The 18,242-nt window shown below is 38.7% G+C and overlaps 1 protein-coding gene across 2 annotated transcripts in view; it reads right to left on the bottom strand.

Annotated features, from left to right (window-relative positions):
- The window catches only part of LOC145350944 (proteasome activator complex subunit 4-like), a 156,884-nt gene that overhangs the window by 92,995 nt on the left and 45,647 nt on the right, over positions 1-18,242 (bottom strand). For both annotated transcript variants that reach the window (XM_080200453.1, XM_080200454.1), the window contains 8 exons: positions 16,324-16,589; positions 13,643-13,829; positions 12,391-12,480; positions 8,792-8,856; positions 5,378-5,528; positions 4,545-4,643; positions 2,568-2,637; positions 220-287 (listed from right to left, as the gene is read on the bottom strand). In XM_080200453.1, coding sequence (XP_080056579.1) covers positions 220-287; positions 2,568-2,637; positions 4,545-4,643; positions 5,378-5,528; positions 8,792-8,856; positions 12,391-12,480; positions 13,643-13,829; positions 16,324-16,589 — 996 coding nt within the window. The remainder of the gene's footprint in view (positions 1-219; positions 288-2,567; positions 2,638-4,544; positions 4,644-5,377; positions 5,529-8,791; positions 8,857-12,390; positions 12,481-13,642; positions 13,830-16,323; positions 16,590-18,242) is intronic.

Genomic DNA, 18,242 nt, shown 5'->3' with positions numbered 1-18,242 from the left:
AGTTTATAAACAAAAACACTAACAAGCAGAGGGCTGAAATTCAACTAGGGGCTCAGAAACATACAAAACCAATGTAATGAAGGCGAAAGCATAGAAAATAAATTTTTAAATGCTGCATCATGGATGTAAAGGAACAATTACAGCCACATTCTATTGGATCAATTTCAAGTTTTTCCACCTGTGCAGTTTGTGGACCATTTTAATATTGTGTGTGTTTACCTCTGATAACAGCTGGAGATTCCAAAGCAGCTCCTTATCCAACTCCTGTTCCTGCAACACATCATCATCTACAAAGAATAAAAAAAATGCCTGATACATCTTCATATTTTACATTGATTGGAAATTTGCATGTTTGGGAAAGATCAATCAAGATCGACAGAGATGAAGAACTCAGTTTATCTTTCCAGAAAGATCCTGTAATTTCCCCCATTGTGTTGTTTAACTTCCCCTGAGATTAATCCGGGTTTTTATTTGCTGCCTCTATTGACATTCCAGGAAGGTGCAGTTTCTTTCTTTATTCTTGTTTCCAAAAAGTATGACTGCACAACACATAGCTCATTGCTGACTTGCATCTTACTACTTACCAGTCTATCCTGCTAACCTATCCATACCTCATTAACCTTTCATAGGGATATGGTAAACAGAGATAAGAAATAAGCTAATGCATGGTCAAATTTCTAGATTACCTTGTCGTTCCCAAATTCAGATTTTGGATAAAATAGCAACAGCTCCAACATGACTTCCAACAGAACACTATTCACCAGATCTTTCCAGTCTGTGAAACTTCCATTGCCCTCGATCCTCTGCTTTCTACTCTCAAACCAATTTTGTTATATTTTCCTTAACTTCATAGGCTAAGTTAGAGCTTGACCATAAATCTATCACTAAATCCATATGACTAAATCCACAAGTGGCATGGTAGTACAATGGTTAGCATTGCTGCCTCACAGCACCAGGGACTCGGGTTCAATTCCTGACTGGGGTCACTGTCTGCGTGGAGTTTGCACATTCTCCCCATATCTGTGTGGGTTTCCTCAAGGAGTTCTAGTTTCTTCCCACAGTCCAAAGATGTGTGGATTAGGTTGATTGGCCATGCTAAATTAACCCTAGTTTCAGGGGATTTAACACGGTAAATATGTGGTGTTACGGGGGTAGGGCGGATTTGTTGTCAGTGCAGGCTCGATGGGCCAAATAGCTTCCTTCTGTACTATAAGGATTCTGTGATTCTTTTATGCATTTTTTCTGAATAATCTGTCCAGAAGTTAGACACTGGTTAAGCACAACCCTCGATTTAAAAGTTCATATTAATAAATCCTGATTAACTCAGGTCCCATCCCAGCAATAATCAAGGTAAAATCACATTGATATGTATGTGAACATGACTTAGCATCATACTTCTCTATTCTGAAATCTACTGCTATAATGGATTCACCACTACCGCTTCTAAGTTGATGATGCTGCACAGGCTACATGTGCATGTGCCTTAAATTTGACAGAAGTGCCCAACATACTTACACACAAGTTATATTTCTTTTTCAAAAGGACTGTTGATAGTTTATTCCATTATATCCTGCTTATTTAATTGCAAAGATGATATCTCACTGAGTGTTTAAACACCTAATAATGCGCTCAAAAATGCATAAAAAAGATTGACTTGCAAGTCTGGACAATGCAATGGCTAGGTCAATCTTTAATGACCTCAGAAATGGCTCAATTTTCAGTTAAGCAGGTTCCAGTTTTGGATAATGAAGGCCCACTGTCAGAATGAACAAGCTGATGACGGTAAGCAGAAATCCTCAAGCATATAGGGAATTGTATATTAAATAGCCTGAAAGTTGAGCTGATTGGCTTATGGTGTCCTTCCGCAGAGTCAATTCTAGTTACAACATTTGACTTTTAAACCTAAAGGTGCAGGTATCCACTTGGACAGTTAAAGACATTACAGTTTTTAGCGCTGTGAAAAACTGCATGGGCAATGGAAACAGACACATCTAAATATCAAAAGTTTCAGAAAATTAAAGACATTTTCAGGAAGTTGTGTACAAACTAAAATAGAAACAAAAGGGAAGGCAATACAAGCAGAAATTGTTCATTTTAAATTTACTGTAAGGTTTCAGAAATGATACCCTGTAAAAATTGAACTGCTTTAATAATACAATTTAAGGATTGCGCTAGCATCCCAGTGTGAACTGAGGTCCTCAGAAAATAGACATACCGACAAGAGTGGAACTCCCTGGAGCTACCTAGGTTGTAACAGTTAATGTTTTCAATAAATATTGGAATAATAATATTCAATGGGACAGAACTGAGGCCATGAATTACCATGGAAGCCTGCACACATCCATCTTTCCCCTGCTAATCCTGCAGGAACCTGGGTTCAGTTCTGCAAATGCTCCAAGTTGGGTTTTGAGTGAAATTGAACCACAATTTGCACTGTAAACTTGGATAACAATCTTTATTTGGCTTCATTCTTGCAAAAACAACTTCTGAACACTCCAGATTAAGTGTCAATTTCATATCACCACATTGTTTGTGTAATCAATTAATACTGAAACTACAATGCTTACTGGTGGTTAGTTGAGCTATTACATTGCAGCAGTGTGGTACAAATCGCTTCAGAGCAGTTGCCGGACGACACTAGAAGCAAAATGAGAAAATAAATGGTATATTCAGAAATATCAAAATATATGTTTTAATGCCAAAGTGCAGTTGATGGCAAATATGCTGAACTTCTCCAGAAGCTGAACTTCTAAATAGCAGCAAACCATTTTGTGCAATTCTATCAAAAATACAAGTTGCAAACTGGATATCTCACTTTAGTAACTGGAATAACAGAACTCAAACTTCTAACAAAACGGTCTCGAATTATTCCAATTTAACAGAAAAAATTTAGTTGAGCATTCAACCATTGGCAAAGATCATGGGGGTGGGTTTTACTGCTCCCAGCCAGTGTAGTTGAAGGTGGGGAGGGGGAGGGTTAAGTTGGGCATCTGGCAGCTCACCCACCCTTAAGCCAATTAAACTCTTAAAGCAATTAACTGCCACTTAACAACCTCAATTGGCCTCAGTCACAATTTGTTGTCTGGCTGCGGAACGGCAAGCAGGTTGACATCTTTCACTGCAGACTGCTTGCAGGTAGAATATGCAACCTTTATCGTTGCCCTAGCCACTAAAACCCAAGGCCACAACTCCTTTTCTCTCCTCACCAACCCTTGCTAAGGTCCATCCAAAGTGCACAGACTTACTTGAGCACCAGGATACGTGGCACTCTGTATTCAGGGATTACCTGTAGTTCTGGCAATGGCCACTACCTCAATCCTACATTGTCAGGGATTGCTTGTAATTCCTGGCTGGAACTACTGAGATATCCCAAGAGATAGAAATTGCATTCTTAATCAATTAACGCCACCCTCTATATATTATTGTTTCAGAAATGGAAAGAAGGTAGGTAATCTGCCCCCTATAAAATTCACCCCATGGACGTATTCAGAAACAGGCAGCTGCTACAATAATGTACAAAGGCTATTCAGCCCATCCAGATTTCCCATGGTATTGTCCACATTAAGTAATACAAAATGGTCTTTCAGAAGAAAGTGGATGTGGATTGAATATTGGGGTGGCACAGTGGTTAACACTGCTGCCTCAAAGCACCAGGGGGCCCAGGTTTGATTCCCGGCTTGGGTCACTGTCTTTGCAAAGTCTGCACATTCTCCCCATATGTGCATGGGTTTCCTCTGGGTGCTCCAGTTTTCTCCCACACTGCAGCGATGTGGGGGTTAAGTTGATTGGTGATGGTAAAATTGCCCCTTAATGTCAAGAGGATTAGTATGGCAAATATGTAGGGTTACGGGAATAGGGCCTGGGTGGGGTTGTTGTCAGTGCCAGCTCAATGGGCCAAATGGCCTTCTGCACTGGTGAGATTCTATGACGGTAGCATGTGTTGCTATAGCTGAAATTCTGTAACATTTTCAGAGAAGTGGGCCTAAGGCATCACAACAAAGGAAGATCAGGATTTAAGAGCAGCTTGAGCAAGGCCAAAATAAAGCATGAAATGAAGCAGGGCCAATGGTCGAGCTTGAGTCAGTGGCTAATCTTTATTAACAGGTAGATCAGGCACAAGGACTAGGTGGGTGGCAGTTAGGAGAAAGAATAAGCAAGTTATTTTAAAATTTTAATTTCAGAACATTCAGGTAATAGATTTAAAAGACAATAAATATGACAGAGTTTTTTTTTTAAATCAGGGCAATAATAAGGGTCCAGCTGTGATTAAAGCATTTCCAATGGCATTTCTTTTAATGTTATCTATTTTAGTTTCTGACTAAAATAATTGCTGGCTTTGAATTAAATGCTTGCCAGATTGGAAAATTTACACCCTGTTACCTCCTGCTTGATCTTCAATCAATATGCTCTAAGATGAAGATTCAAAAACTGATGCATAAATAGAACTTTTAAAAAATATTGAAAAATGAATGTGAACACAATTTCAAGTTTGAAATCAGTATTGCAGTTTTGTGTCTATTATAATAATTCTAGAAGTTTCAAACCTTAGAAGCTGCCCGGCACATGTCTGCTACCATTCTGCCAGCAATACGGGTCTCAAAAATATTTGTTGTGGCAAAGTTAAAAACTTTGTCCAAAGCAACCTACAATCAAAATGGATAGACAGATTATTGCAACATATTACAGTTATTTATTTAGCTAAAGAAAGTTCTTTTTTTTAAGTTATGTTTATACCCCTCTATTCTCAGAAAATAGACCATAAAATATCAAACATGGTCCTTACTGATTGGTTCACAAAATCCTCAGGCATGGAGCATCATGTATCGAAACTACAACTATAATTATTTTGATAGCATTCAAGACACTTAGAAAACCTCCAAGTTAATATCACTTGGGCAAAGAAAGCTGGAGATTTACACGACCAATGTCACCTCAATCTTTTCTGTTGTGCACAGCTTGTTCATTTCAATATGAGGTACCGTTAATTATAGGAAATATTATACAAGACCAGCTACAAATATCCAACCAGCTCCTTTGCTAACCTAAAAGCACTTTCAGGTGGCAGTTAAAATTTACGGAATCGCCCGGGTACCAGCATTCGGACCTTAAAGACACAAACTTTGTAAACTGTTTTGTGTTAATAAGTACACATGGAACTAATTTGTATTTTGCGCAGAATCTAAATCTTTATTGCAACTGTTATGTTTTACAGTCTAATAATATTGTAACAAGATATTTAGTTGTTTCTGTCCTACTTGAATGGCAGCAGGAAAATCACAGCTTCAAGTAAAAGTATAAACATTTTAGAGACCATACAGCAATGTTCTCTGAGTAAATTTACAGATGAGCAACTAGAAATTGTTAGCAATCCACATACCAGAAAAATCTCTTTGGAGCATTGTGTGAGAATGGTACTAAAAGTTGAAGAGAGACCCAGCTCCACTAAGCTTTCCACATGAGTCATTTTCTCAGTTTCTGTCTCTTCCCTTGTTTGTTCCAAGGTGCTTATTTCAATCAGAGCAAAACACCTAAACCCAAATAAACCACAATGTAAATGTACTAAAATATACAGATATTCAATTGTCTCTTTATCTTAGGGAAAAAAACTCCTTTCCTTAATCTATCCAGTGGAAAAGTAGTTAAACAAAAGCTTTATTGTATCAAAGTGTTACATAAATAACTTGGAAACCTTAAATACATTGCATAATAAGAATAAATAGGCTACAAGGGACAAATGGTGTTTATCCTTAAATGGCTAGAGATAAGCTGATTTGTAAGTCAGTGATTATTATTCTGAGGCAGTCACTAGATACCAGAGGGTACACTGGTTTTAGGATAAATTGATAAAGCATCATTGACCTGAAATGTTAACTGTTTTCTCCTCCACAGTTGCTGCTAGATCTGCTGAGTATTTCCATTTTTTTAAAAATTTGTGCAATCTTCTTGATTTTTTTCAAGAAAGTGACAAACCCTTTTGGACTGTGTATGTCTACAAGGAGGGTAATCTAGGCTTCCAAACAGTATTTGGCAAAGTATTACACAAAAAGCTACCAGTTAAGCTCAAAGCTGTAATGATTTAAATGAGTAAAAAGTCTGACAACACCAGGTTTTAGTCCAACCAATTTATTTGATAGTAAACACACAAGCTTTCGGGTTAGTCCCTTCGTCAGGTGAATGGAGAGTTCTGGCCTCAGACAGAGCATATAAAGCACAGACTGTTTACAGATTACTGATTAGAATGCGAATCTTTACACCTAACCTGCTGTTCAAGTCTTGAAGTGGCCGACAATGTGACCAAGGTCTCAACAAGGATCTTGGGTTCATGTCGCACTATCTGTAACCACCAACACTTGCCTGGGTTTGCAAAACCTCACTCACTGTACTGTCTGGAGACAATACACATCTCTTTAACCTGTGATCAGTGCTCCTTCCACTCACGTTGTCAGCCACTTCAAGACTTGAACAGCAGGTTAGGTGTAAAGATTCGCATTCTAATCAGTAATCTGTAAACAGTCTGTGCTTTATATGCTCTGTCTGAGCCAGAACTCTCCATTCACCTGATGAAGGGACTAACCCGAAAGTTTGTGCACTTACTATCAAATAAATTGGTTGGACTAAAACCTGGTGTTGTCAGACTTTTTACTGTGTTTACCCCAGTCCAACGCCGGCACATCCACATCATGATTTAAATGAGTCAGGAATTAGCCGGGGGTAGAAAACAAGGCATATTCGTTAGAAAAGTTTACCAGAGTTGAGGAAGAACTGAATGGGATTCAATACTGGGACCCCGATTATTGGTAATTTATGCAAATGATAAATTCAGAAACAATGGCTCAGTATTTGCTAAACTAAATTTATTATTGTGCAAATTTGCCAACAAATTGCAGGAACACAAAATATCCTATGAATTGCCAAATGTTTGGCCAATTTGTGCCATTAGCCTGCCAAAAACATCTTCTTTGCCCTTAACTGCTCTCAGATTTTCATGAAGTTGCCAGATTTGCATATAATTAATTGCCAATCAAACTGATCACAGAAAGTTATCTTTAGCAATGGATACAGCAAAGATGCACTTAACAAATGAGAACTGGTTGCATAAACTTTATATTCCCAGCAGTCTAGAAGGTATAGGAGTTATCATATCAGGTGTTTTTTTGAATGAGAAAAGAACTTGATAGGGTAAAACCACAAAAATGATTTCCTTTGTAAGGGAATCCACAGCACCGAGGCATTACCTTAAAAGGAGGCCTTTTAAGAGTTTTCATACGTAGGGTAACAAAATTATGGATTTCTCTATTCAAAAGACAGCGAAAATTTTCACTTGACCAACAACCAAGACTAAGATCAACAGGTTTTTATTGTTAAGCATGGGTATCGCTTAACACTCAGGCACTGAGATATGAAGCAGCCATATTCTGACCGAATAGATTTGTGAGCTGAATGGCCTACTCCTGTTTGAGGTCCACATTTTGTTTATTTTACTAGCGTTTTGCCCATAGTCACTTACCTAATTCATTCTGTAATGACTAATTTAACATTTGCCATTTTCTCATCATTCACCATAATCTCACATACAGTCCCAATAAACACAGGTACATTTGCCACAACGTGAGGATTAAATTCAACTTCGACCAGGGACACAAATAAGAGACAGCAGACTGCTCATCCATTTTACAATCTAGCTGCTTTCCCTTTCATCGACTTTAATGGAAGTCTATCAACTAATGATTTCAAACTACTACTTAAATCTTGCATCTGAATTACTAACAGTATGCACTACAATGACTCAAACTGTGGCTCACCACTGCCTTTTCAAGAGTGAAGAGAATTGGACTGTACTGTGCTGGTCTTGCCAGCAGTATTCACATCCCACAAACAAATAATAAAAATAACTAAATTTTAAAAGAACTCAAGTCTTTAGCATAACTCAGCCTTTCCCAAAGCAATAAAATATCCCTTAATAATCATTATATACTTGACAAGTGCTGTGCAACTAAACTTATAAGAGGATTACATAATTGATGTAATTTTATTAATTTCAGAATAATTGACTCATAGTGAAAAATAGCCATTTAAGTTACGTCTGAAATAGTGTACATTCCAAAAATCTTATTTATTACCTTTTGCAATCAATAAATGATTCACATTTGAAAAGTTCACTTTCTCAGAAGTAAAGCTTACAATGCGACTTCTTCCAGTTGCACATGCTGTAACTAATTATGAATATATTGACTAATGGAACTGGTAAGAACACATTCACATTGTCAATCACTTTATAAAAATTATATTGATATGCTGTTCATAGGGAAATAATCTGATTTATTCATCAACCGAGCTCACATAAGAATGGCCATCTGGAAAAGGATCAGGAAACTACTTCAGAAGGAAAGAGCACTTTGGGGAGAAAGTACCATTCAGCTCATCACTGGAACCTGCTACTTCTAAGACCAAGTATGCAGAATAGCATAAACTCTACCCCTCTTCATTACTCTTCCTAAACAAAAATTCAGATCCAAAAATCTCCATCACTGAATACTGTTCCAACATTTTCTTAAGATTAATTTCCATGGTGTCAAAAACAGGAACAAATGTGGATTATTTATCTATGTTGACATTTTTAGCCTTCAGTGTCATTCTTAAACAAATATATCAGCTTTTTATAAAGGAGTAATAAATGTGGTATTAACATGTTTTCTTAATAATCTGATTAATAAATTATGTAGCATCCATAATGTATGAACCTACATTATGTATGAACTATTATAATAATCCATGAGCCCTTAAAACATACCTGTCCATAAACTGAAGAACAAAATCTTCAAATTCTGCTGTGGCTGAGCAAAGTTCCCTCTCTACCTAAAACAGAAAAAGACATCAATGTCATTTCAATTAAAAACACTGAACAGACAAAAGCTTTCAATATGAATGATATTAATGTGGACGAAAGTTAAGTATTTTTTTAAACCTAATCTTCCATCCATTTTCTTTCTCATATGAAAGGCATGATTCTTGCCAGGCTGTAGTTTTACAGACACTAGACACTCATCATCTCAGTCAAGAGGGGATTTTATCAGGTGGAATTTTACATTGCATCAGAATCCAGGACAGTTAATTGGCTTCATCTGAGCTTTCCGTGCTATCTGGGGAGAAGTTCCAAGACCTGCTAGCTAATCAAATGGTCAGCAGTTTGCTGTTCCTAGCAGCTCTATAAGGAGCAATGGTCACTGCTAGAACTGCATCTAGTTCCCAATGGAGATTAGTGCTGGAGATGCACATGGAGTTAAGTAGTAATAGGGAGAGGTGGTGGTTTGTAGAGCCAGGCTGGTTACTTAAGGGCCACAATTGGCCCATGGATAGCTGGGCTACCCAAAACCTTAATCACGTGCATAATTAAAATGGAGAAAGGCCAGAAACAGCGCTCAATTGTACACGTCCCTCCCCTGCCAACCCACATCTCAGTGAGCATAAAATTCAGCCCATGTGTCAAACTTACAACTGTAGCTAACTTTTTATCTGCAAGAACATTGAACTCAAACCCAATCCTGTCTTAACCTGTCATATGCACTCAAACAAAAGCACCATTGTCACAAACCTCTCTAACTTGACTGAAAACTCGTCTTTGTTGCCCTGAATTAACCCAACAATCTGTTTGTTCCTCAACTTTTGCAATGAGAGAAGGAATTGGCTTTAAGTTGGTTAAAAGTTTTCATGCTACTTTATTGTAGAAATAAAGATGGAACCTGTATTTGTGTATTGCCTTTCGCATCCTCAGGACTTTCCAAACACTTCAATGCATTGTTTCAATACAAGCACATGAAACAAGGGAATGAAAGAGAAATGGTAATGTCACTGGACCAGTAAGCCAGAGGCCTGAACTAATGCTCTAGAGACTTGTATTCAAATCTATCTACGATAGCAGTCCAAATTAAATTTAGTTAACTAATAAAATCTCTAACAAAAAGCTGTTGCAGATGTTCATGACAGTACTGGTAGGAGTAGCCACAGTGCAATCACTGTGAAGATGAAGTCTCATCATCAAACCAGATTCCTTTTTTATTCTTCATGGGACGTGGGTACTGCCAGTTGAGTCAGCATTTATGCCCATTCTTAACTGCCCTTGAGGGGGCAGTAAAGAATCAAGCAGATTGTTGTGGGTCGGGAGTCACATGCAGGCCATACCAGGTAAAATTGGCAGATTTCCTTCCCTAAAGGACATTAGTGAGCCAGATGAGTTTTTACAATGGACAATGGTTATCATTAGGCTTTTAATTTCAGTGATGTTTTGTCTTGTAATGATGTGGATAACGAAGGAGGTGAAGGAAAGTGTTAAATTAAAAGCGGAGGCGTTTAGAGTAGCTAAGAGTAGTGGGCGAGAAGAGGATTGGGAGAGGTTTAAATGTCAACAAAGATTGACAAAGAAATTGATAAAGAAGGGTAGGAGAAACTATGAAGCTGAGCTAGCGCTTAATATAAAAAAGGGTAGCAAGAGTTTTTATAAGTATATAAAAAGGAAGAGGCTGGCTACGGTGAACGTTGGACCCTTAGAGGATGAGAAGGGGGACTTAGTGGTAGGGGATGGGGAAATGGCTGAGGTCTTGAATAACTTTTTTGTTTCAGTCTTCACGGAGGAGGACGTGAATAATTTGTCGGGTGTTAGAGATGGAAAGGTGGTAGGACTGGAGGGTCTCAATGACATTACTGTTACTAGAGAGGCGGTGCTCGACAGACTGGAGGGGCTGATTGTGGATCCCAGGATCAGATGGAATGCATCTGAGGGTTCTGAAAGAAATGGCGGAGGTGATAGTGGATGCCTTGGTGGTTATTTTCCAGACGTCGCTGGGTTCCGGGGAAGTGCTGGAAGATTGGAAAGCGGCTAATGTTACGCCGTTGTTTAAGAAGGGTGCCAGGCAAAAGGCGGGGAATTATAGGCCGGTTAGTTTAACGTCTGTTGTAGGTAAAATGTTAGAATCCGTCATCAAGGAGGAAATAGCGAGGCATCTTGAGGGGAATTGCCTGATAGAGCAGGCGCAGCATGGTTTCGTTAAGGGGGAGTCATGTCTGACAGATTTACTGGAGTTCTATGAGGATGTGTCTAGGGTGGTGGATAGAGGAGAGCCGGTGGATGTGGTCTTTCTTGATTTTCAGAAGGCGTTGGTCCACTTTGGTAGGAATAATGGTAGGAAGGATTATTACTTACGTGGAGAAAAACTGCAGCAAGCGACGGTGCAGAGGGACCTCGGGGTCCTTGTGCATGAGTCGCAAAAACCCAGCTTGCAGGTGCAGCAGGTGGTCAGGAAGGCGAATGGAATGCTGGCCTTCATAGCGAGGGGGATTGAATATAAAAGTAGGGAGGTCTTGCTGCGGCTATATAGGGCATTGGTGAGGCCGCAGCTGGAGTACTGTGTGCAGTTTTGGGCGCCATACTTACGCAAGGATATTTTGGCCTTGGAGGGAGTGCAGAGGAGGTTTACTAGGCTGATGCCGGAGTTGAGGGGGTTGAGCTATGAGGAGAGGCTGAATAAACTAGGCTTGTACTCGTTAGAGTTTAGAAGAATGAGGGGAGATCTCATTGAGACGTATAAGATGATGAATGGGATGGATAGGATAGAGGTGGAGAGGCTCTTCCCGCTCAGAAAGGACAGTAGGACTAGGGGGCACAGCCTCAAGATAAAGGGGGGGTGGTTTAGAACGGAGTTGAGGAAGAATTTCTTCACTCAAAGGGTGGTGAATCTCTGGAATTCTCTGCCCGTTGAAGTGATGGAGGCTACCTCGCTAAATATTTTTAAGAAGCGGGTTGATGGGTTTTTGATAAGCGAGGGGATTAAGGGTTATGGGGAGAGGGCGGGAATGTGGAACTGAGCTACGACAGATCAGCCATGATCTTATTGAATGGCGAGGCAGGCTCGAAGGGCCAAATGGCCTACTCCTGCTCCTATTTCTTATGTTCTTATGTTCACATTCTATGAGCCTTAACTCACATCACTACCCTAGTAAAATTGTGGGGAGATTCTACTCCAATTTTAAAACCTTCTAAGAATATAAACAAATTTCTTACATCCTGTTCTCATTCCACAACTTTTCTCCTCAAGCAGGAACCAGCCCTTGTTCTTTTCAGGTGCTAACTGATGTACTGCGCATTTCAAGTATTTTCTATATCTTTAACATAAACCTCTGAACGAAGATAATTAATGTTCTGGGGAAAGGGCAATGGGCACCAGAATGTCTTTTTTAAAAAGCCAGTGCAAGCACAGCAGCGAACTTTGGTCCTGCGAGATTCTATATACTTATATAAAGATTCCATGCATTATATTCATCTCTCTGGTTTTCCTAAAGGTTTAAGTTGGTTTTTAAGTAAACAAGACATTTTTGCTGTTTGTTAAATGAACTTACCTCAGAGAGATCATTCCTCTCTTGTAAAACAGGTGAACAGTCCACCAAAGGCACAAGAGTAGAAAATGTAGCTATAAACTGGAATGTGATCTATACAGAGATAGAATACTGTTTTAAAAATGTCCAGTAAAAAGCTAATTTAAAATAAATCAGTCACCAAACATATACTCTTATCAAGTATTTACATTACATGTTATTTCTTGAAAGGCAAATGTAAACATTTAACACATTGGCGATATACACAGCTACTCTTTATGTGGGCTCTTTTCCTTCTGGCATTTTTAAAAACAGTTGGATTAATATGACGACCACCAGTATCCATAAATATCAAGCTAAAGATTTTTTTCACACGTAGGCAGCATGGTGGCACAGTGATTAGCACTGCTGTCTCACAACGCCAGGGACCTGGGTTCGATTCAGGCCTTGGGTGACTGTGTAGAGTTTGTACGTTCTCCCCGTATATGCATGGGTTTCTCCGACAGTCTAAAGATATGCAAATTAAGTGGACTGACCATGGTAAATGCGCAGGATCATGGGGATAGAGCGGAGGGGAGGGCCTGGGTGGGATGCACTTTCAGAGAGCTGGTGCAGACTCAACAGACCAAAGAGCCACTTCTGCACTGTACAGATTCTATGGTACTGACAATATAACCTCAATACTAATTTCTTCACTTCTGGAACCACAATTCATTAAACACCAACCACAGTTTATAGTGCACTTAATTTAATTTCTTCACTAGCTACATATATTAGATGAAACATGAAACATTTCAAGGAGTTTCACAAGGGTATTAAAAAACAAAATATGGCACTGAGTCACATAAGGAGATATTAAGGCAGATGACTAAAAGCTTATTCAAAGAGGTGGATTTTAAGGAGTGACTGTAAGTGGGTGACAGAGATTGAGGGGGGTTTTGGGAGGGAGTTTTATTGGTTAGGGCTTCAGCCACCAATCATGGAGGCATTAAAATCAGGGATTTTCTTAAGGATAAAATTACAGGTGCGCAGATATCTTGAAGGCTGTAGGGCTGGAGAAGGTAAGAGGTAGGAAGTGGTTAGGCCATGGAGGGATTTGAAAACAAGGATGATAGTTTTAAAATTGGGGTATTCTTTAACCGAGAGCCAGTAGTGGCTAGCAAGAACAGGGATGATGGGTAAGCAGAATATGGTGCAAGAGAAAGTATCTTTGAAAATGTTTGATTTAATTCCACATACATCTATCCATATATCTAAGAATACAGTACTAATATACCATGCATTTGCTGAAATCATTTGGGTCCACACCAGGTAGGGCTCTCATTAATAGAGGTAGCATGTGTGTTGGGCCTTCAGGGAACCATTTCCCTCCAGAGACCAGACTGCGTGCAACTCCTATCACACAGCTTAGGGTTGCTGTAAGTTGGTGAGGTTCTGTCAAAGTCTGCAATGCAGGATATGTTCTGAAGATCAAAAAAAACAGACAAACAGTTAAAAGTTGGATATGTGATTATAACGTATTACGTAAAGAAATAAAATAATCTAAATAAAGTAAAGATAGCAAATGATGATAAATTTCCACCCTCTGTCTTGCTTTCCATGAAGTTTTGGGGAACTTTAGGTGGCCTTACATTCTGTAGGTCTCCATTAATACTCACACACAAGGAGGCTAAGTAATTGTCTAAAGGCTGTGTCAAAAGTTTCAGTCTTGTTTTAGATATTCTGGTAATACGGAGAGACAATCACTCCTATTAAAAAACATCTTGCACTTATATGCCATTCTGCCCAATATCTAACACTATAATAGCATAACCCAAGATGTAACAAATGTACAACCTTATCATCTGATGGGAAAAATCATGTCTCTCGCTCTCGTGTCTTGCCATGTGTGCCCTTCCACTATTTTTGAGAGCAAACCATAAACCATTTGAAGAAGTGAGGCCAGGTACAAATGAACATAAGATTAACAATGATGATCAAACTCTCATATCTTTATTCTCATGAACAAAACAACTTACAATTATCCTCTTGCATGCTAACCTTTTTAGGTGAGACTAAGTTTTGCCCACAGTTTTCTGCTTTGAACAAACTTGACTAACAGTTAAGAGTTCATGAGCAGGATTTTCTGGCCTCCAAGCCACGTGCTCCTCAGTGACGGGCGGCAGCATGCCGCTCACTGCTGGCAGAATTCTCTGAACGTGCCATGTCAATTCCCTTTGAGACCACCCCAAACCACCGAGAACCCCGTAGGCAGGGGTGCACTACCAGCAGAAGCAGAGAATCCCACTGGAGTTATGTCTCGGTTTTAATCTCCATGCTCACAACCAGAGGGCGGGACTTATGCCAAACAGTGCAGCAATACATCTGGGACTAATGATCTCCCAATATAATGGATAAAAAGTCCCATTAGCAAGAAAGGTTAGCAAGTTGCTTTTTTTTTCAATCTTTGGACAAAAGCACTTCAATGTCCAGTCTTTGAGCATTTCAAAACCCACATCAGTGCATTTTCAGTAACTCATTTCAAATCACAGAATGGTAACAACATTGGTCATCATTTCTACACAGGCCTGCCAAAGGAGCAATCCACACAGTGTCAGTCCCTTCAGTCCCTTGCCTTTTCTCTGTAATTCTGCATTTTTTTTTCTCCTTTTTGGACAATGATGCAATTCCCGCTTGAAAGTCTCAATTTGAACCTGTCTTCATCACATTATCTGGCAGTGCATTTCAGATTCTAACTACCTGCGACATGAAAAGGTTTTTCCTCATGCTGCCGTTGCTTCTTTTGCCAACAACTTTAAACCTTTGCCCTTTGGTTCTCAATTCCCCCCACCAATAGGAACAGCTTCTCCCGATCCTTCACAATTTTGAATACCTCTATCCAATCTCCTGTTAATCTTCTTTTCTCCAAGGAAAATGGGACCAACTTCTCCAACCCAAGGAAATCAGGTTTCTCATTCCTGGATGGATCTCAACCCATCTCTCCTAAAGTGTAGCACCCACAACTGGGCACAATAATCCATTTGAGGCTGAACCTATGTTTCGACGGGATTAATAAGTTCTTTGTTTTTTTATTCTGTGCCCACAATTAATAAAAGCCCAGAATGCTCTATGCTTTATTAACCGTTCTCTTGACTGCCCACCACCTTCAATGATTTGTGAACATATACATCCAGGTCGCTTTGTTCATGGGCCCTTTTTAGAATTGTATCATTTTGTTCAATATTGTTTCTATGCATCCTTCCTACCAAAACGAATTACTTCACACTTCTTGGCTTTAAATTTCATCTGCCACTTGTCACCAGATCAATTAACCTGCCCATATCCTTTTAATGTTTTACACTATCCACATCATAGTTCACAACTGGTTAAAATTTCATTTCATCTACAAATTTTGAAATGGTGCCCTGTATACCAAGGTCTTTGTCATTAACTTATATTAGTGATCTTTTCAGTGGAAAAAATTCTGAAACATGATCCTTCCTTGCAGAATAAATACACTTCTCCGACAATGGCTCAGCTAGACTCAAAATGTTGTCTCCATTTTCTCTCCACAGCTGTTGTCAGACCTGCTGAGACTTTCCAGCATTTCCCGTTTTTGTTTCAGATTCCAGCATCTGCAGTATTTTGCTTTTATAATATGCTGCTTGGTTATTTATATCCCAGTTAACGCTGAGACATTATTGTATGAATGACCAAGCATAACTCTTTCTATACATTTGAGGCGTAATTAAGTAATACATCATTTGGTTATTTCAAAAGCAGTTTGCCAATTTTTAAACAAGTCTTAAAATTAATTTGATTTAAAATATATTCTAAGCAGATTTAAGGGAATGTAAACTCATTATTTTCAAAAACAATTAACAATTGTAATAGGTTACTTTCAACCATAAATGTCATACGAGTAATGAAGTCAATTGCTCCAACTGTAAAACAGGAGGACCTAATTTAAAGACTTACTTTTCAAGTACTGGTGGAATAACAAGTTCAGGACGCATCTGAGCCAGATTCTGAAGGGCCTGAGCAGCCTCCAGACTTCCAGTCTTACTGAACATAGCAAGCAATACAGGTTGTTTGATGCTTTCTACAAAATCGGTAATGTCTTGGTCAGTCAGCTTGTGGCTGTCTGGTATGATATTTAGCCTGGTTTCCTTTTTGTATCGTTCTCTGTGCAATCTTCTCACAACACTAGCAGGCAACCGTTGTAACAACTTCATCAGTTTCATCTGTTTTAAAATAAAAACAAGTCCTGATCCATTAATTGGGTAGGGGAGTTTGGCACAAACAGAGATGGAAGGCATGTGAATTATGAAAAATTCTGATAAAGCAGTTGTAGTAAAAAAATACCAAAGCAAATCAAGTACAACTCTTGGTAGGCTATCCAAACTGTTAAATTAGCAACATCCAGGTGATCAGGGTGTAGCTGGATTTTGTTTCTGCACAAAGGGTCAAACAGTATGCATTAAGAAAGAATCCAAGTCAATCACAACATGCAACAAGGAATTGTATAAACACACAAATATTAAAAGAGCATATGGGAAACTGGAGAAATTAAGGTGGAATTGATCATTCCAGGTTTGCATTAATAAGGGAAAATGGACTAAATAAAAGATTTTTTTTGGGACTAAAAATGTCTTTGGCTTTATTTATGATTTTGATATCCAAAGCTAAATATCTAAGATACTCATCAGGAATAATTTCCTATCAGGAATTTAATTACTAATAAAATGATGTTGAACGCTGACAATTTTAAAAATATGGAGGAGAAAAAAGATCAGAATATCAGGGAATGTTAAAACACCATAGTAATGAAATGTAGATCCCCTAAGAGCTTCTAAACTATGGTTTTCAAAATGTGTACTGTGGAGAGCCCCTGCTGCAAAGACTTTGGGAAGGCAATATCAACCAGGCAAAGAAAAAGAGTACATAACATCTAATCAACAAATATAAAAATATCATCTTGGAGAAAAGGTAAGACGTTTCCCTGCACAATCCCCAAGGTCCCAACTAGGAAAATTAGAATCAAAATAAAGTGGGGGGAGAAACAGAAAGAAAAAACAGGGAAACAATTTAAGCAGTTATTGCTTTTCTAACTGGAAGAAAACTAATCATCAACTGTCACAGTCTATTTCTTTATAAAGTATTAGCTCAAAAATAATTAATTCTTTTTCATGGTTAGATTACATGCCAATTTTACAACAGCCAGAAAGGTTTAACATTAAGGGCTGAACAAAATTCTGACAATTTATCTGATTGCAAAGTTATGCTATAACAAATTCCTTGGTTTATATTAAGTCCCCACTTTGGCTCTCTTAATATTGCGCATCTTTAACATGGTTATAAGATAGTCATGGTGTGGAGTTGCCAGCATTGGACTGGGATAAGCACAATAAGAAGTTTCAAAACACCAGGTTAAAATCCAACAGGTTTATTTGGTAGCACAAGCCACAAGCTTTCAGAGTGCTGCTCCTTCATCAGGTGAGTGGAAGTTCTGTTCACAAACAGGGTTATAACAACACAAACTCAATTTACAAAATAATAGAATGCAAGTCTTTACAGATAATTTTTTAACCAGTGCTTAACCCTCTCTCCACTCACATTGTCTGTACCTTTAAAACTTGATTAGCTATAAAGACTTGCATTCCATTATTTTGTAAATTGTGTTTGTGATGTTACAAGCCCTGTTTGTGAACAGAACCCCCACTCACCTGATGAAGGAGCAGCACTCTGAAAGCTTGTGGCTTGTGCTACCAAATAAAACTGTTGGACTTTAACCTGGTGCTGTGAGACTTCTTAATAAGATAGTGTCAGTATATCCATCTACTGTTGCTAGTTTTGCTTTGAAGCCATTTGCCACAGACATCCTCTCCTCTGGCATG

This window comes from Carcharhinus amblyrhynchos, chromosome 12 (assembly GCF_965287045.1).
Source record: "Carcharhinus amblyrhynchos chromosome 12, sCarAmb.v2.hapA, whole genome shotgun sequence".
Classification (NCBI taxonomy): Eukaryota; Metazoa; Chordata; class Chondrichthyes; order Carcharhiniformes; family Carcharhinidae; genus Carcharhinus; species Carcharhinus amblyrhynchos.
This window is presented reverse-complemented; position numbering and strand designations above follow the sequence as displayed.